This window comes from Urocitellus parryii, chromosome 1 (assembly GCF_045843805.1).
Source record: "Urocitellus parryii isolate mUroPar1 chromosome 1, mUroPar1.hap1, whole genome shotgun sequence".
Taxonomy (NCBI): Eukaryota; Metazoa; Chordata; class Mammalia; order Rodentia; family Sciuridae; genus Urocitellus; species Urocitellus parryii.
In genome coordinates this window covers 148,489,927-148,510,935 of record NC_135531.1, presented here as the reverse complement: position 1 = coordinate 148,510,935, position 21,009 = coordinate 148,489,927, and the positions used below count along the sequence as shown (strand labels likewise).

Here is a 21,009-nt window from a genome sequence, read left to right as displayed (position 1 = left end):
TCTTCAGGAGTTTGAAGTATTTGAAAAGCAGAAAAGATCAGTGTGGATGGGCTTAGCTTTTTGATGTGAAGAAGGAGGAGGGAGAACAGAAGGTGAGATCAAAGAAATAGTTGGGGTCCTGATCATGTAAGGCCATCGTAGTAGGTTTGGATTTTATTCTGAGTGTAAGCAAAAAGCTTTTGAATTATTTCATTTAAGGAAGGCATGTGATCTGTCTGCTTTTACGTTTGACTACCCTTTAGAGCGCAAGGGTGAGACAGGAGACAGTACCAATGGCATTATCATAGCTCACACATAATAGGGCCTTATAATAGATTGTTAGTATTGAAGACAGATGTAAGAAATTTGTGACAATATTTAGAGGGAAAGCTGTGAACACTTACTACTTAATTATTTTCTAAAAATATCACCAGATGAGAAAATTGGAACAAAAATCATGCACATCTTAGAGATCTCTGCACGTGTTCTCAAGAACAGGCGATTATAGTTCCTTCCATTTACCAGAAAGTGTGCTAAATATTGACTGTGTACAAATGAGTAAGATGCAATCTTTACTCTCAAGGAGGTCACAGTCTATGATGCCTCATGGCTGTCACCAAAATACCTGAAAGGAACAACTTCGAGGAGAAAAGACTTATTTATTGACTTTTAGGGTTTCAGAGGATTCACCCCATGGTTGGCCAGCGCTAAGGCAGAGACATCCTGGCAGCAGGGTTTATGGGGACAAAAAGCTGTCAGCCCAGGGCAGCTGGGAAGCAAAGAGTAAGTCAGACAGGAAGGGGCTAGGGACAGATATAGTCCCCAAGGTCAGGCCCCCAGTGGCCTTTTTCTCCATCCACGCCCCACCTTCCTACAGTTACCATCTAGTACATTCAAATTATTAACCTATCAAATGGATTAATCCACTTATGAGGTTATAGCCTCACAATCCAGTCCTTTCATCTCTGAAACATGATGCACGAGGAACCGTGCTTTCAACACATGAGTTTTATGTGGGGAGATACCAGTTCCAAATCGAAATATTCTATAAAGTTAGTTTTTATTACAGAATTATTTAGGTGATAATTTATGTATCAAATGTAATGTCTTTGTCCTATACAAGGAAAAAGATCATAAGATTTTACATATAAAAATGGTCTGACATCCTAATCTTGGAAAGTAAGTCATTTTGTGTCACATTTATTAAAACAAAATTGAAATACTAATTAGAAAAACTGAAAGACTTTTCTAAACATCCCCCAAATTGAATTATGTCCTGTGTGATAAATGTGCATGTTGAACAAACATTGGGCTTGATTCACATGAAACTGGTGTTGCATTTAAATTAAACATGTATTAGTACTTCTTAAATCACAGGTTTTTTTACTGCCTTGAAAATATTAGCCCTGACTTAGAAAAATCAAGGGCTCAAATTCTCAGCTCAGAAACTCAGTTTTGATAAACCACTAGAAAAAGAATAAAGGATAATATATTAGAAACCATTGTTCTTTCAGCCAGGGGTGATTAAGAGCAAGCTCAATTATTTTTTTCTAAATTATAAAAGCTTTAAAGCAAATTGGAATTTCTCTGGGAACATCTAATCTTAGAAGAACTCAATAAGCAAGACTAATCACCAAAGTTCAAGACTTTAGCCCAGTAATAGTCATTTTCAAAGCTTGGAAAATGGAGCTATAATAAAGAAAATTAAACATCCCATACCTTATCACTGATGGAAACAAGATTTAACAACTGGTTATTAAAAATAAAATGTTATGTGTCTTTTCATCCTTAAATAGCAGACCAAACATATGTGGAAACAACTCTGTACCCTGATGTCTTTCCCAGATAGAGAAATGTTAGGAAAAAAAAAAAAAAAACAATGATGTTGAGAGTTTTTTTTTTTTTTTCCCCGTATCCATAGTCTTTGGACAAAGGAAGGAAAAGGTCCACAGATTAGAAATGCTTAGGTGCCTAGAGAAGAAGAAAACATGTGGGAAAGCCACAGAGATAAAGGAGGGACAAGGTGAAAGTCAAACTTGAAGGGTGAGTAGTGATTCAGGTCCAGGTGGATACAGGCCACCCATCTGCAGCCTGCAGGATCGAGAATAGGAGATACCACCCTTGACCTACAGAAAACAAGTCCTGAGCTGGAAGTGGTCAGGGCAATGCCACAGGTAGGGAAATTATTAGATAAATGGAAAGTGATCTGCAAGGAGCTACTTCTCACAATTTAATGGTAGAACACCTTCAGGCATTTATGTTGGTGTTTGCTTACTAATTTGTCACACTGGTCAACTGAGTGAAAGCATTGGTTCCATATGGATGACAAAGAGAGGTAGAAACTTAGATGAAAAAAAACCCCACTGTGAATATAGACATGAGCTTAATAACGTTATCATTTATGTTAGTCCTAAAATACCTACCCAGGTTATTTATTAATCACGAAGGAATCACAACTTCAAGGTGGAGAAGCCTGGCAGATTCTACCTTAACCACTGTACAAGATGATATCACCAGAAATAAGACATACGGAGAGTATTTATCCTTAATATGGTGCAGATGACATTGTCAAGGTGGCATTCTGGCCCAAACTGAAAAATCTCAACCTAATCATAAGGATACTTCAGATAAATCCAAACTGGAGAACATTCAACCACATAACACTGCTATTCTTCAAAAGTACTGACATCAGAAACAAGGAAAGACTGAGGAACTGTCACAGGTTCCAGCAGCTAGGAACTAAGGTCAAGTTTGGATTGTGGTTGCATCTTGGAACAGAAAAGGACATTAGTGAATAAAGGTGTGCTATTTTAATAAGCTTTGTACTTTAGCTAATAATAAAAAAAAGGTAAGTAAAAAAATAAGAAAATGAACTTTCTAATTTGATATTGTCTTATGATCGTAGAAAATTTTAATTTTTGATGAAGTTTTGTAAAAAAGTACTAAAGAGAAATTCTGTACTAATTTTGCTCTGAACTATAAAATAAATTAAATGGAAAGAGATTTGAAATACAATAACAAAACAGCAAAATTTAGTGTGTGTGTATGTGTCTCCAAATTTCCAAATTTCCAGTAATAGCTGCTGTTTTCCCAGGTACGAAAAAAAAATGACAAAAAAACATGAATAGGCAATTTAAAAATTAATAAAGTTAAAAGAGGTTAGAAAAAATACAGAAAGAGAAAAACACACACACACAAATTGTTTCACCATTTATTTTCTAGAATTCTAAGCCAAATAGACAGGAAAGTTTAAAATCTTGGTATAAGGAAAAGAAAATTACAAAGACAGCAAAACAAAAATAAAAATGAAAAGAGATTCAGATGTTAAGAAGATTTTTGCATGAGAGCATGATTGGAATGTGAGTTCAGCAGAGCCTTACATAGAACAGACTGATTTTATTCCTAGAAGTGGCCTCTGAAGCTGCCAGGTCCACGGGCTTCATTGCACACAGTGGGATCTGAGAGTCTATGACCATTTGGGGTGGTCTGGTCAGGCCCTGTGGGAAGCTGTGGGGCACCCTTCCCCTGTGCGTGGAGGAAACTTACATTATGCATATGCCTGTTCTCCCCACCCCACGTATCCAACCAACCCTTGTTTTTTCAAATTCCTAAGTTCATTAGATATAGTTTTTCTTTAGAGTTGGAAACATGCTGTGACTCCAAAGGATTCACTCAAGGTCATTCTGAAGGGAGGTGGGACTATTGGGATAGGGACTTGGATGTGTCTGACCCAAGACATGCTTTTAAAAAGCCCTTACCTGAGTTTCAACAAATGCATAACATCCTGTAACCACTGCAGCTAGGAGATGCAAAACAGTGCTGTCGCCCACATCATTTCCTCCTGCTCACCATTTGAAGTCAGCCTCCTCACCTAGCTGTTCTTTGCCTATACAGTTTTTCCTTTTCCAGAATGTCATACAGATGGCATCCTATAGTGCATATCCTTTTGATCCTGTCTTCTTTCACTTAAAATTCTACATTTGTAAGCCATTGATGTTGTTTCATATTTTAATATTTTTTCTTTTTCATTGCTGAGTAATATTCTGTGTTGTGGATGTATTATGTTTTATTTATTCCTTCATCTTCTAAGGAATGGTCAGATGGCTTCTTGTTTGGACCATTGAAATGGAGCTGCTGTAATATTTGCACCCAGGAGTGGGATTCCTAGATCATAGATCAAATGTATTCTAACTTTGTAAAAAACTGACAAACTGTTTCCCAAGTGGCTAGTAGTTTTGTATTTCTGCTTATAATGTGGAGGTTTTCTTTCAGTGGCTGTGCATTTCAGCACTTGGATCTTCCCATTGTTTTTCATGTTTTTACTTGAAATTTTCTAATGGTAGCAGGATCTCTTTATGTTTTTTTGTTTGCTTGTTTGCATTTGTTTTTTTCTTTTGTACCAGAGATTGAACCTTGGAGTGCTTAACCACTCAGCCACATTCCCAGACCTTTTAACTTTTTATTTGAGACAAGGTCTCCCTAAGTTGCTTAGGGCCTTGCTAAGTTGCTGGCCCTGTGTTTGACCTTGGGATCCTCCTGTTTTAGCCTCCCAAGCTGCTAGGATTATAGGCATGCACCAACCCACCAGGCTCTCTTTATGGTTTTTAATTTGTTTTTTCATAATGACTCATGATGTTTAACATGATTTCATAAGCTTAGCATTTGTATGCCTTCTTTTTTTTTCTGGAAAAGTCATATGCTTTATTTTACTTTTTAAATTTTTTTATTTGTTTTAATTAATGATACATGACAGTAAAATGCTTTTATACACTTTGATATATCATATATAGATGGGATATAATTTCTCATTTTTCTGAGTGTACATGTTGCAGAATCATATTGGTCATGCAGTCACATATATACATACTATAATAATGTCTGTTTCATTCTACTGTCTTTCCTATGCCCACATCCCCTCCCTTTCCCCCTCATCAATTCCCTCTGCACATAGATGGTCCAGTTAACCTAATTCATTTGTTGAAAGCATTAGACATTCTACAGTCTGTACCTCTGACACAAACCAAGTGAACATACTGGTGTAGGGGTTTGTTTTTAGACTCTCCTGTTTCATCAGTCTGTGTTTCTATCAATGCTACTACTCTGTCTTAGTCTAGCATAGGAGTAACTCTTACAATCAAAGTCAATCCTTCAAATTGGATCTTCCCTTTTAGCATCATTTTGGCTGTTCTTCTTCCTTTGTTTTCCACATAAAAGTTAGAACCTTTCTGTCAATATGTTCAAAAAAATCTGCTAGGTAGTATCTAGCTAGGGACTGAGTTTCATCTCTAGGTCAATTCAGAGAGAATTGGCATCTTACTGTTCACTCTGTGAATCCAGGAACATGCTATATCTCTCCACTTAGGCATGGATGCTTTTGACTCTGTGTACGTGCATGTGCATTTTACTTTAAGAAGATAACAGAAATAGAAGAAAAATAAAACAAATATGAATCTCCCATCTGTGATGGTCTTTCTTCTCCTTGTGCTGCCCTCTACCATATGCTTTGCAAAGTTCACAGTTAGATGCTATTTTATTCCTTCCAGGATCAGGATTTATCCTCGAAATTAGTTGGAGAAAGAGCATATAGTAGGCTTACTCTAACTTGTTTAATGTTGAAAATCTTTTGTCTTTAGTTTTAATCATCTAAATCCCTTCCTGTTTGGAGATAACATGGATTACAGATTCAAGAGCTTCTTCCCCTTTTGATAATGTCAGGATGTGTAATTTAAAAATAAATGAAATGGAAATTGATGTGACAGTTTGCAGAATCACCAGGGTCTGTCTGGGAGCATTTCTTAGCAGGCAGTAACTTGCTGACAAATAACAGGAGTTAGCATGTAACACAGGATCTCACAGTATTACCATTTATTTAGCCCCAAAGAGAATATAATTTCATGTGTCCAAACACATCTCAGCTGATTGGTAAACTCTAGCATCTTCCAAACGAAATTCTCCTAAATCTCAATGGGATTTATTATCAAGGAGGTATAAATAGCTTTATCTTCCAATAAAAATAATAATCATATTTTCCATTTTATCTGCAAGAATTTGAAATCCCCGGATTTATCCTCTCCAGGTATTAATTGAATTTTTAATATATGTCCTCTTTTTAAATTATTTGTAATGTACACACATGAAAAAAAATACAACTGGCCTTTTTTTCTGTTTTCTAGCTACATAATTTGAGAATCTTCAAGTTTTTTTATATATATATATAAATAAAAAGCTTTTCTAGAGACTGTGGATAAAACAGAATGCTGCAGAAAAGAAGCCCGCCGTGGGATATTTGATATGCTGTTAGAATGTTAATTCATCTTTTGTTAGAATAGAAGTTTGGTCATAAATTTAAAAGGTTGCACAGGGACTTATGAATTTCTTCCAAATATGTCCATTTTTGAAACCACAGAAAACATTTTACTGTTTCCACAGGGACTGTAGTTTGCTTTAAAAAACCTATTCTATGTTTATACATATCATCTTATAAGTTATATTTTCAAATGGTGTAACTAAATTATGATTGTAAATCTCAACCAAGTGTGGGAAGTGAGGACTTCATGAAGATTAAAGCATCTTACACACAGAACGGTCCAATTATGGGCAGAAGTCCAACTGGTGTGCCTTATGGGACCCTCATTGATTCATTATTTGTGCCCCAGGCATTGTGTTGCACCTGGGGTTTCCGAGATGATTAAAACATCATCCTAGTTTCTTTTTTTCTTGAAACCCCCAAGTAGGGCATAGTGAATTGATTTTGAACTAGAATTGTAATTATCTTTTTTTCAAATGAACATTTGGTCCTTCACTTAGTGGTTCAGATGAAGGGGAGAAAGCAATTACATCGTACCCATGGGCCTCTAGTGGATAAAAATCTTACAATAAATATGCAGGTGATTCATTCATAATGTATAGCTTTTGTAGTTTATAAATTTCACTTGAGTTGTACATTTAATTCCCTTTATAATTTCCTGATTAGGCCAAGTTTGAATTAAAAGCCCTGTTTATAGTTACTCTAAAAGAAATATAAAGGAAGTGATATAAATGTACACCCTAGAAAAAAAGTAGAGAAATAATAAAGTTGAAATTCCAAGGTCAGTGCTCCCTCTGTAGCATTTCATTTTCTGAAAAACGAGGAGCCCCTGCATGTTGATCCATAATCCATGGATTTAAATTCTCATGTTGTATTGACTGAGTTAATGTTGTTCAGTTAGCTAGAAAGTCAGTAAGACTTGGTGAAAATGTCACCTCTGCTGGGAAACTCATATGGTTTAGACTGATTAGGATTCTCTCTCTCATTTTTTTTTTAACTCTTGCAGTTGCTACAGTAATAAATTAATTACTTTCTAAACTATTCTTTTAAATTTGCATTCTGTACTGAAGTGTGAACTTCATGAGGCTGTTTCTCTTCACTGGTCCATTACCACTCTGTGCATCACTGGGCTCTAAAGAGCAGGTCTCTGTTCTTTCCTTTACATATTCCAATCCCATGTTTCCTCGGGTCCTTTGCATACTCTCCAGTGCTTGGGATATTCTGCTGAGAGCCAATGAATTGGGCTGTTTACCTGGTCTCAACATGCCAACTCCTTAAAGAGCTTTTTCTTTACAATCCCAGTGAAGTATCTCATGTTCTCCTTTCTTTGCATAGTATAATGGAGCATTATTTGACATTATTTTATCATTTTTCTATGCTTTATTTAAAACTTCCCTGAGAACATGCATTCAACCTTTTTAAAAAAAAAAATAAAACAAAACACTTTTACCCCATTTCCTCCATGATGCCTGTCACATCATACTTACAAATAACACATTTGTTGAATGAGTGAATATATGAAACCTTAGGTCTCATATGCTCATTAATTCTTTTAGAAGACAAGAAAACAAGTACATGGCTATTTTTTAAAAAAAATATGATATAACCCACCTACAATAGTCCTGTATACTACACTTTCAAAAATATAAATTAATTATCACGTATTTATGTCTTAGTATCTTTCCTCCTGGGAAATATATTATAAACTTCCTATGGATATATTCTCTTCCCTCCTCCTGTATTTAAAGCCTTTACCAAAGTGCATGTATGGCACACAGTGGTTGTCTAGGAAGAATGCATTTAATAAAATATATTTGTGTACTTATCTAGGGGTAGTTTATGGTGTTTGGCCATATGTATTGTTTTCTCAGTAACAATGAGATGCTTGTCTATGCAACGAGTCTATTTTGGTAACAAATAAAAACTTTTCTTCTAATATCCACAGGATTATACCTTGACAATGTACTTTCAGCAAGCCTGGAGAGATAAGAGGCTGTCCTATAATGTAATACCTTTAAACTTGACTTTGGACAACAGAGTGGCAGATCAGCTCTGGGTGCCTGATACCTACTTCCTGAACGATAAGAAGTCATTTGTTCATGGAGTGACTGTCAAAAACCGCATGATCCGCCTGCATCCAGATGGCACAGTGCTTTATGGCCTCAGGTCTGTAGTATCCATTTTAATATTTAACTTTTCCTGAACAAAATAATTATTGATTTTTGTAACAGAAGACTAATGTGCTGTTTTCTTTACTCTGCCTGCAATTTTGCTGATAAACAGTTAAACCTCCTATCCAGTAAATATCTGAGAGCTTAGGATAGCATGTTTACAAAGGGACTTAGCGCCAGCTAAGACTAAGTTTTTATTTTCTGAATTATCTTCCAAAATCAGCTGCTGATCCTAAAGCTGCTTTCTTTAAGGAATAGGGATAAACAATATCAAAGTAACAGAGATGCAAGGTTTCTTCAGAATGGAAAAAAAAAATCATGGATGCCGAATGATTGTGTTTGAATGTGGCAGATGCTCTGTTTTGTAAATTGCTCCTGAGCTGCCTGAACTGGGTCATGGTCCTCTGATGACAGGAAGGCTTAGTGTGCCCTCGAACCCTCCAAGGAGCATTCTGACCTGAAAATAAACAAAGTAGTTGTCTTATGCTTATTAATAGGATATTCATACTCTTAAAGGTACCTCCCTGTCAGAAAAGAATTGTGATGCTATGCTATGTGGATAAGGATCATTTTAAATTAGGCAATTTCTACTTTTAAATTTTATTTTGTATTAAAAGGAATATATGACTTCCCGGGGAACACACACACATATTTCTGAGAATAATGCAATGCAGAGAATTTCTTTTCATTATAGTTCACATCTACTCGCCTGGCATTTGATTGCATTTGATCAACAATTGATACAGATCTTAGTCTGGACATAGTGCAGTGGTGGGAATAAGTCACTGTTGCTAATAAAATAACATTCATCAAGGATGTATTATAGTGGAAGATATTACAAATTTTAACATTTTCAGTAACCTCTGATCTATTTTATTTTATGGAATGGTGATGATAGTACTAATAATAGTATTATTCATTGATTGAACACTAGAGTTAAATGTTGAGCTAAGTGTTTCCCATGCATTATTATACAGTAGTCTCCCCCTTATCTACAGTTTGAGTTTCTTCCATTTCAACTGTGTGGTCTGAAAATATATAAAAATTCCAGAAATAAACTGCATGTTTAAATTTGCACTATTCTGAGTTACATGATAAGATCTTAGTTGCCATCTGGATCTCTCTCACCTGGGATGTGAATCATCTTTTTGTTCAGTGTTTCCTTGCAGTATATGCTACCCAACTATTAGTCACTTAGTAACTGTCTTGGTAATCATGTCCCATCAAAGTATTGCAGTGCTTGCATTCAAATAACCCTTATTTTTCTTAATATGGTCCTAAATTGCCAGTTCACATATGCCACTTTGGCAGTTCACATGTGCCAAAGAGAAGTTGTAAAATGCTCCCTTTAAGTGAAAAGGTGAGTGTTTTTGAGTTACAAGGAATGAAAAAGCATCATACACTTAATTTGCTAAGATCCACAATAAGGAATGTATCTTTTAAGTGTAAAATTGTGAAGAAGGAAAAAGATTTCCGTGCTAGTTTGCTCTCCCACCTCAAAATGTAAAAGTTATAGCCACAGTAAGTGATAAGTGCTTAGTTAAGATGGAAAAAGCATTAAAATTGTGGGTGGAAGACATGTCAAGAAAATGTGTTCCCATTGACAATAGTATCTTCTGCTAAAAAGAACTGAGCCTAAGAAGACTTTGACATAGGATCCCCAGAAACCATTGACACCAAGCCATTTACTGCAAGAAAGGGATGGTGACACCAATTCAGAAATAGGTTTAAACCTGAAGCTGGTGGGATTCCACCTAATGGCCTTCCCTAACCTCCCTAAAGCCCTAACAAGAGCATGCTACAGGGACACTGCTACATCGATGTTCATAGCAGCTCAATTCACGATAGCAAGACTGTGGAACCAGCCTAGATGCCCTTCAATAGATGAATGGATAAAAAAAATGTGGCATTTATACACTATGGAGTATTACTCTGCATTAAAAAATGACAAAATTATAGAATTTGGAGGGAAATGGATGGCATTAGAGCAGATTATGCTAAGTGAAGCTAGTCAATCTTTAAAAAACAAATACCAAATGACTCCTTTGATATAAGGGGTGTAAACAAGGACAGGGTAGGGACGAAGAGCTTGAGAAGAATATTTACAGTAAACAGGGATGAGAGGTGGGAGGGAAAGGGAGTGAGAAGGGAAATTGCATGGAAATGGAAGGCGATCCTCAGGGTTATACAAAATGTCATATAAGAGGTAAGGAGGGGTAAGTCAAGAGAATACAAATGGAAGACATGATTTACAGTAGAAGGGGTAGAGAGAGAAAAGGGGAGGGGAGGGGAGGGGAGGGGAGGGGGGATAGTAGACAATAGGACAGACAGCAGAATACATCAGACACTAGAAAGGCAATATGTCAATCAATGGAAGGGTAACTGATGTGATACAGCAATTTGTATACGGGGTAAAAGCGGGAGTTCATAATCCACTTGAATCAAACCGTGTAATATGATGTATTAAGAACTATGTAATGTTATGAACGACCAATAAAAAAAAAAAAAAATCCCCAGTGCCAGAAAAATAAATAAATAAATAAATAATCTTGCCATGCATGTTTGTATCTTGTCAAGTACAATGCAAATTTATAAATCAATAAATTATCTTGAGAATTACATAAATAAAGAAAATGTTTTAACCTAAAAAAAAAAAAAAAAAAAAAAAAAAAAAAGAAATAGGTTTAAACTGAAAAAATATAAAATTTACTGGGAAGGCTGTATCTGCTGATGCAGAAGCTGCTGTCACATTTCTGGCAGAATTGAAGAAGCTGATTAAGGACAAAGGATTGCATCCAAAGTACATCTTCAAATTCAGTGAAACTGAGCTCTTTTGCATAGAACCCACATTCAAAGAAAAAAAAAACAAAGGAAATGAGGGCGTGAAGTATGAAAGGGCAGGTTGTCAACTCTGGTACTGTGAGGCAATCGGGCATGTGAGAAAGTCAGGCATAGGATGCAGAGTAGAGAATATACATGCACTTGAAACAAAAATGAGTTTTCTGCCCATGTTCTGGCAACATAATCAGAGAGAGTGGGCAACAGCCATCCTGTTTATGAAAAAGTTCTTCTAGTGCTTCATCTCAGAAGTGAGAAAATACTTGGAAGAGGGAAAGTTGGAATTTGAAGTCCTATTAATAGTAGACAGTGTCCCCGGCCATCTTGAATCTGCTTACTATGTAAATCAAAATGCCCACATTCTATGTTTACCTCCAAATACAATCTCATTGCTTTAGATCCTTGGCCAGAGCATTGTTCAGTTTGTCGAGGCCCCATATATCCACCTGGCATTTGATTGCATTAGATCAGCAGATGATATAGACCTTAATCTGGATATAATACAGCAATGGCAATAATTCACTATTGCTGATGAAATAATATCCATCAAAAATTCCAAGGATGAGTTGAAACAAGACATTGTCAATATCCTTGGGAGAAACTTAAAGAGTGAGGTAATAAATTATGGTAAAGTCTTCCCAGGGAATGATGGAAAAGTTAAGAAAATCATTTCCAGGACAAGGCAAGTAGGTGGAGAAGGATTTGCCAACACACTTGGTGAAAAAGTGGAACAACATATGGAAGGCCATCAAGAAGTGTTAACAGATGAGGAATTTTAAGAACTCAATGAGTCTCCCATAGAGACAGAATAAGATGAAGAAGAAAAACCTGAAGCAGAACCAGCAGTGTGGGCATTCCTAAAATTTGCTGAAGGATTTCTAATTATGCAGACATTAAGGGACAAGACTATGGAATGCGATCCTCAGATGGAACACAGCATTAAAGTTACCCATGTGATCACTGAAGGATTACAACCTCCACAGCAGCAATGCATTGATGAGTTCAAAAGGAAGACCAGTAACTTCTGGTTATGCTGTTCTTCCAAAATTTTTCTACAATCAGCTACCAAAAATCACTAACCACTGACATTACCTCATCCTGACATCCACCCATCAATATTGTCATGGCTCTGTGATCCCAGATCACCTGCAGCAGATGATCCTCCTCCTGACACAGCGTCAGAAGGTCCATGGTCACCTAATGCTGCATCACAGTGCCCTTGCCGGTCACTTCTCTGCATCTCCTCTGGCTGGCTTTGCATCACCTCACATCATCACATAAGAAGGTGAGTGCAATAAGAAAATTTAAGAGAGAGCACATTCCATTCGCCTAAACTCAAGTACTTCATGGTTATAATTGTTCTATTTTATTATCAGGCACTGTTATTAATCTCTTACTATGCTTTGCTTTGTAAATAAAACTGTACCATGGGTGTTTATGCATAGGAAAAAGCATAGTATACATAGGGTTTGATACCCCCGCTCCATGGCGTTAGGCATCCACTGGAGATCTTGGAAAACATCCCTCCCAAGGATAAGGGGGAGCTCCTGTATTAATCCTTATAATAGCCCCACATATTAGGAACTGTTATGAGTTTACATTCAAATGAACAAACAGAAGATGATGAACCTTGCCCAAGAAGACACACACAAAAAATAAAAATCACTGGAGATGGAATTTGAACTCTGTTCCAGTTTCAAAACCAGAGCCCAGTGCTACACAGGGATACCTCTACTTCAGTATTTTTCTTACCTGTTTTATCTCATTTTTATTTTCTGCTTGACTCATGTGTGATCATAGACCCTGAGATTCAGATTCTGTTTATCGTGGTTGTAGAGAGAGGCATTTAGCTGTCAAGGGAGGGAGAAAAAAAAAAAAAAAAACAAAGGAAGGACATAGAGGGAGCCCTGGAGGCAAAATAATGGATTAGACACCCACACTGTTCACGTACATGCTTCTTTAGGAAGGAAGAAAAACAGAGAGAAAATACACTGAACATTGTCTGAAAAAATTCCACCACAGTGGTGACTTTAAAAATCACTAATGGAAATAATTTTGTTCAGCAGATACATTTTGCTAAACATATATCTTGAAGTCAACCACGTAACACAGGCAATCACAAAGACCTTAATGAATGAGTGGCCGTGTGGACCATGGAAAACATGGAAAGGTTGTAGCTCCCACTTCTTAAAAGTTAAGCATAGAGAGAAGTAGGGATCTGGAAGAAGGCAGAGGAGAGACAGAGACAATAAGCTGGCCATTGGTCAGGGAACAGTGGGAGGACTGCTAATGGCAAGCAGTGGCCGTGCAGTGGACTCGGTGATGGACATACTTTTCCCATCAAATCATCTCATCTTCAAAGAATTCATGCAGAAATCATCCCGAGCTCTTACTCTTTCCCTACAATACTCACCTATAGGATAGAGATCTGTTGTATTTTCTTTTTAAATCCAGTACTGATACTGGCTCTGGGCGCACATAACCTGTATTCCGAGCAGCTTGGGAGCCTGAGGCAGGAGGATCATGAGTTCAAAGCCAGCCTCAGCAACATAGTGAGGCACTAAGCAACTCAGTAGGAAACTGTCTCTAAATAAAATGTTTTAAAAGGACTGTGGGAGGGACTGGGGTTGTGGGTCAGCTGTAGAGCGCTCACCTACTGCGACCAAGTCCCTGGGTTCCATCCTTAGCACCATATAAAAATAAATAAATTTAAAAAACAAAGGTATTATATCCAACTACAACAAAGAATAAATAAATAATTTTTTTTTAAAAGAGAGCAGCAGGGGATGTAGCTCAGTGGTTAAGTGCCCCTGGACTCAACCACCAATATCAATAATAATAATAATAACAATATGAATAACAAATCCAGTACTGACAAAGCACCTACATGTAAATAGCAACTCAGTGAATATTGGGAATGAATTTGTGAATGCATGCATATGTAGTTGAGTGTACAGGAAAATCAGCAATCAGAATATCTTCGGAATTGAGAGAGACAACGAATACCAGTACAGATGATGAATTGACTTTATGCATTGTCACTAGTCATACCAAAAAAAAAAAAAAAAAGTGACTACTCCATTATTCATTTGTACCATTAAGACCAAATGGATACCATTTCTGTGCTTTGAACATTTGATGGTAGGAAATCGTCATTCTCCCATCCCCACTTGCCAAAAAGGGCTGCTAGATCAAACATGCAGATTCATGAAAGCATTTGACATGCACAGAGCAGCCTCACAAATTGTGATTGTTTTCTTAATTGTATTGTTAATTCAGAAAATTAATTCTTAAAACATTTATGAATGTATCATTTCACTTTTTATGGATAAATAGTAGAACATTTTATTTCAACTAAAATGTCCACTGACAGGATTGATTCACAGATGCTCAGATCCTCCTCCTGCTCATCCACCCTCAATTTTGTCATTTTTTTTAATTGCTGGCAGTCTAACAGGAAATTTATCTTGTGTCAGTATTCAATAATGGCTGTATTGAAACAACACTTAAAATATCAGTATCGGAGGGTAGTCCTCAATGAAGGATTTAACAAATACTCATCACTCTGTGAGAACTATGCATGCATTATCTCATTTAATGTTAACTTTAGGTCTACAAAGTAGATGGTACTAGTTTCTCCAAATTACATGAAGAAATGATGTCATGTATAAGAATACACTGCCACTGTGCTTGGGGTCATAGTCATCTGAACGCTGAATGCAGAGGTATTACTCTTCATCACTCTGTCCTATTCTTCACATGATGGTAAGATGGAAATAAATAGTAGGAATCACCTGGATGTACCTGGCAGAAAATTAAAAAGAAGTTAAGAAAAGCTCTTTTTTTTTCATTGGCTCTATAGATACAGACTTTATTCTTGATTAATCAAATAAGATCCAAAATAACAAGTGCATTTTTACGTCTTGAGTTGAAGTGTTTAGGTCTTCAGTTCAAGTTTACTAAAAGATGATGATTCAGGGTGTGTAGATTCCTAGGGCACTGGTAAGTCCATTGTGAAGAACTTGATGTTGGTGAGTTCATCAGCCTGACTAAAGCAAACTGCAAGGGAGTCATCCAGACCTGGACAGGGAGGCTGAGATAGATAGAGCTTTAAATACCAAGACGGTGAACAAGGAATAACAAGGCCTTTGAGATGAATGCCAGGTGAGTTCAAGGCATAAGCTAAGAGTATAAACTCCCCACACCTTGAGACCTGGGAAGGCTGGAAGGAGGAGGGACAGACACTCATTCACAGGATCTGAGTGAGCTTCTTTCATAGGTTTTTCTTTGGTGAAATGTTCAGGCATTAAAACACAGTAAAGAGAGAGAAAGCCATATGGCAAAATGTAATGCTTGTTGAATTCAGTGATGGCTATGTAGGTGTTCATTGTGTCATTCTTTCTACTTGTCTGTATGTCTGAAAATGTTCATAACAAAATTTGGAAAAGGAGACAGTTATGCTTCAGATGTCAATAGTCCTTTAGTTCTGTTATCTAGGAAACATGACTCATAATTTAAGAGATCTGTAGTCAAGTAATGTTCTTTCTGACCTTTTGGAGGTGGAGAATCATCTAAGAACAGGAGGAGCTGTATTTACAGAAAGGCCACCTCATTTCAGTGTATGTGCAGCTCAGTGGGTGGCATCCATGACCACAGATGGCCAGGCTAAGCTACCATCCAAACAGCAAGGTCAAAGCTCTCCAGCTAATACTTGGCTAACTTCCTTGTGAAATTCTCCCACAAGAGCATGCCCATTGCTTCTGACTGCATCCAGCAAGAGTGCCAAGTCTACTCATGGTGATGCATTGTGTTTGGTAAGCATGGGTTTTGAGCATAGCACACTAACTTCTCTGCAGCAAGTCCTCATCAAGGTACCACGGCTGTTGGAAGTTCAAACTGAGGACTGAGACTTAGAAATAGGAAAAATATATTAGATCTTCCTGTGATAGGCTATTTTCTGATCCTGATTAGATCTCTGTTCCTTTCCCTTTCTCCAAAAGCTTATATGTGCAGCTTCCTCTCCGTTTTCCCATTGTTCATCAGGTTGATAATAATTTCAGACTCAGGGAACAGAGTCCTAATACTGCAGGGGTGGATAAGTGGACACAACTGTGCACATCAACCAGTTTCTGAACCGAGCGCTGTTTAATAGAGCTTGGGCTTTAATTCCGTCTTTGGTCTCTCACTTCTTGCTGAACCTTAATTTGATTCTCCAGGGGCGAATTTGGTGATATAAATTTTGTTATAACTCATCATTTTTGTATCAAGGATCCATGAATGTAAAAGAATGCACCAAAACATCAGACTAGAAAATGAAATGCTTTATGAAGTAGCACACTAACAGGTGGATAGTGAGTGTTTAATGTTACTTGATATTACTGAATCGGTGAATATAGAGATGGGTAGAAAATTTTAGTTTTACCCGTTATTTTTTTTCATTATTTTGTGAAGGAAGACAGGAGGTCTTTTGTCTAGAACCAGAAGACAATGCCAGGGTCTCTGCCGGCCTCGTCTAGAATGAGAAGGAGCTAGTGAAGAGAACTTGGAGGACTGTCAGATGTTGAGGACACAGATGTACTGGAGCCAGTGATCTCCAGCCATTGCATGTGGTTGCTTGAGCTCAGCAGTAAGCAGTAGGTTCCTGGTTTAAGACCTGAGCAACTGTGACAGTCTTTAAAAGCTGTCCTGTGGCCCATCTGAAGCACGTGGTCAGTAGCTTTCATTTACTCAAGCATTGCATGATTCTTTTTAAACCAAACCTTTCCTTTCCTTCTCTTCATGTCTTATCACTCCTCCATTTTTCTCAACTTTATTTAAAGGGCTATGGTAAATAGTTATAAACAATGTTTTTCCCCCCTATCAGAAAATTGTAGTTTGTGGCTGAAAAATAGTGAAATCTTTGAATGTAATCTCACCATCTTATTCCTTTCTGGCTGTTGTGGCAAAATGCCATAAAAGGGTGCCTTATGACTTCAGAAAAGTCACAGTTATGGAGTCTGTAAGTGCAGGAAGAAGGTATGGTAGCATCTGAGGTTATGTTTGAGGAGGCCATGTTCCTGGCTCCTGAGGACACCATCTCTTGTGACCTCACCTAGGGAGAGGAAGGCAGCTGTGTCCTCACCCAGTGGAGACACTTTTATAAGGAACTTGATGGCATTGATGATAGCCGTGCCCTCAGGGTCTAACCACCTCCAGAGGCCTCACCTCCTGGTACCCTCACTTTCTGATTAGGGTCAACTCATGAATCAGAAGGAAATGAATATTCAGACCATAAATAAACACGCACCCTTCCTAGCTGCAGCTAAAGCCCAATGACTCCACTTTGATAATAAAATAAAATACTCTTATATTTTACTATACTCTTTAGAGATTTTAATCAAGAGATATGGCCAGGTAGAAGAAGAATGTTTCTGTGGCAGTAACCAAGCTGCAGAACTGTCAATGAAAGACTTTTTAATTGAGTAGGCATAAGAATTCATAGCTAATTATGTACCAGATAGTACGAAGAGATTGAAGTAGTTTCTATTCCAAAATAATATTGACCCAATCAGGTAAAAAATAACAGAAAATACAGAATTTTTTAATATTTTTAGTTGTAGATGGACACAGAACTCTATTTTATTTAATTCTTTATTTTTATGTGGTGCTGAGGATCAAGCCCAGTGCCTCATGCATGCTAGGCAAGAGCTCTGAGTCACAACTCCACCCCAAAAATATATAATTTTTATCCATAAACCTGGCTAAAGTATAGCAGGTAGAAACCAGTTTAATATAGTGTTGACCATTATAAAGAACGTTATATGTGTGTAATTCAGATTGTTATTTATTTATAATATACACATGTTAAAAGTAAATATATCATATATAAGAATTCAAAACTAATGAGTAATTATGTTATTCAGGGAATTAGAGTCTAATACACGAGTCTGAAAATTAGTAATTCATCTAATTATTTACTTAAATGATTTCTAAATGTTTATTCTACCTCCTAAAACCTATAACTATGTGATTTTGATAATACAAGGCAAATATCTTTTTAGAACTTCCATTTAATTATGCACATAGCAGTATTTACCATTTTTTAGTACTCTGGCCATGGCATTTATCTTTTTGAAAAATTTTTAGTTCATTAAAAATAAAAACAATATAATTACATTCATTTATATAAAAGAGCAGTCAACCTGAATTATCAATAAGTAACATCCTTTTGTGAACACAATAGTGGATATTTTAATAAAAAGAGAATCTACAACCAAATTGGACATTATTATTTATGACAAGTAATTAACTTTTCATCATAAATATTTGTCACATTAAAAACTTCTCAAAAATAAAACACAAAGGAAACACCTATCCAATTATGAAATGACATTTATTTCTCCTTGAAAATTTAGAAAATATGATTAAATTATGAAAAAAATGTCCCCTAATCCTGCCACTCAGAGGTAACTGTTACTTGTTCCTTTTCTATACACTTTCATATAGTTTTCTTCTAAAAAAAGCATGTATGTGATTTTTTAAACAAAAATGAATCCTCCAGGAGGCGCATTGGTGCATGCCTGTAATCCCAGCAGTTCAGGAGGCTGAGATAGGAGGAGTGCGAGTTCAAATCCAGCCTCAGCAACAGGGAGACACTAAGCAACTCAGTAAGACCCTGTCTCTAATAATAAAATACAAAATTGGACTGGGGATGTGGCTCAGTGGTTGAGTGCCCCTGAGTTCAATCTCTGGTATCCACCCCCATCCATAAAAAACCCAAACAAAAACAAAAACAAAAAAAGAATACTCTTCATACCATTTTGTGTTCTTATTTTTTAAAACAGTTTATGATGTATATGCTTGCCTTGTCAATAAAACCCTCCTCAATTTCATCCTTTAACCATTACAGGACATACTTAGGTTAAATTACTTCATCCAATATAGGATGTGGTTTATGGTTTTCATGTAGGGTGAAATGTGCTTGTGGTCATTGCTGTAAAATGTAGGACTATTACTTAACATGCACTTAATGTTTTAATGAGAGGCAAAGCTATTTGCAGCACAGTTTTTCATCTTTCAGTTGTGCTGTTGCAATTTGTTAAAAATGCTCTGGAGCTGCACTGTTGCTTGACTTCACTAGGACAGTTCTGGAAGGAATGGCTTTCTTGCTCTCTATCATAGCTGACCCCTCTGAAAATAGCCATTTGTTTTTATGTGAGGAGGAGGGAGGCCTTGACTTCACATGCATGCCTCCCGTAGATAACACTGGATCAGAAACTTGTCACTTCTAATTAAAGTTTCACATTCTTAAAGAAAGATCCAGCAGGAAGCAGAAGGCAATTCAGCCACCTCCTGCTACGTCTGTTCTGTCATTGGGAAAATGGCAAAGGATAATGTCAGCCAGTAATGGACTTAGACAAGCAGGGTTTTATTATATTTCATCCTTTCTCTTCTCCAAAAGTTTTACCACCGGGATAACTAAGTAGCCACCCCATGCTGAAATGCAGTCTATTAAACATTAATATATCAATTTTTAACTTGGATTTCCTAATTGGCTTAATTCATTTTCATAGATCTATTCAGTGCATATATTTTGTCAGGCAGAACAAAAGAGATATTATTAAGAATATCAGTTCCTTCTGGCCAGAGTGTGACAAACAACTCTCTTCAGTTTTCCCAGCCTTCAAACAGAAAAAAAACAAAAGAAAACAAAACAAAATCTCCCTGCCTGTCCCTGTGTGGGAAAATACTCATAAAATGGAGTGTTACAGAATACATTCTTTTTTCAAAAAGATGTTGTTCATTTTTAAAACACCTTTCTTCCCCATATTTTTTTCCATAAGATAGAATTATTTAAATTAAAAATAAAGGTATTTGGAGGTTATTTCAAACATCTTCAAGTTCATCTTCTGGTTTAAAGGGAGATTTGGAGGGGATAGCAAATGTACCTCCATATAGAGATACCAGTAGAGCAGAGCTTAACCTCAAACTTCCAACTTCCAAACCAGGGTTTGTTCTTGTTTTTCTTGCTTCTGCAGCTGCTGCTGCCTGTGATGTTACTCTGTCACTTAGAGTTGTCATTGTCTGGCTGACATCAGCAGCAAATAGTTCAAATCCGAATCAACAGTACTAGGATCAGAAGCACACCATCCCTCAGAACCTTGGAAACAGAGACAGTATGTACCTATGATTCTAGGAAATAACCTCGGGCTTTTTTTGGTTCAACATTTAGCTGGATATTTGTTTAAAAACTCTTAAAAGAGGAAAAGCAAATCTGGCCACCTTCCTTCTTCCTAAATATTACGGACTCATGCTCCAGTCATCAGTGAGTATCCTTTCCTATCATCTAGATGGGTCCCTCATTGTCCTAATGTCCTTTGACTTCAGAAGAAAGTTTGCTTTGACTGTGTTTTTGTCACAGAGGTGACCCCCTTGCACAGCTGAAGTGGCCCTGGGAGTCCATAGGCACCAGTTCTTGTGCTTTTTTTTTTTTTTTAGGAAGAAAGTTGGACAAATCTCACAGAATAACAAGTGGAAGTTTATTAGATAGGGTGAGAGTAGAGACTTTCAGAACAGACATTGTGTAGGCCACCTTGTGGGGGAGGAGGACATGGTTCTTACAGAGTCAGGGTTTTGAAGAATTTTGGGTCCCTTGTTCTCACCTTCTTTGCTCATCTCCCCAAGTGGTTACTACCCTGTTGTTTAGCCCTCAGCAACTTTTTTGTTAAGATTGTA

The 21,009-nt window shown here is 36.9% G+C and overlaps 1 protein-coding gene across 1 annotated transcript in view; it reads left to right on the top strand.

Annotated features, from left to right (window-relative positions):
• Positions 1-21,009, top strand: part of Gabrb2 (gamma-aminobutyric acid type A receptor subunit beta2) — a 228,056-nt gene that overhangs the window by 73,725 nt on the left and 133,322 nt on the right. The window contains exon 5 of the mRNA XM_077797704.1: positions 8,232-8,452. Coding sequence (XP_077653830.1) covers positions 8,232-8,452 — 221 coding nt within the window. The remainder of the gene's footprint in view (positions 1-8,231; positions 8,453-21,009) is intronic.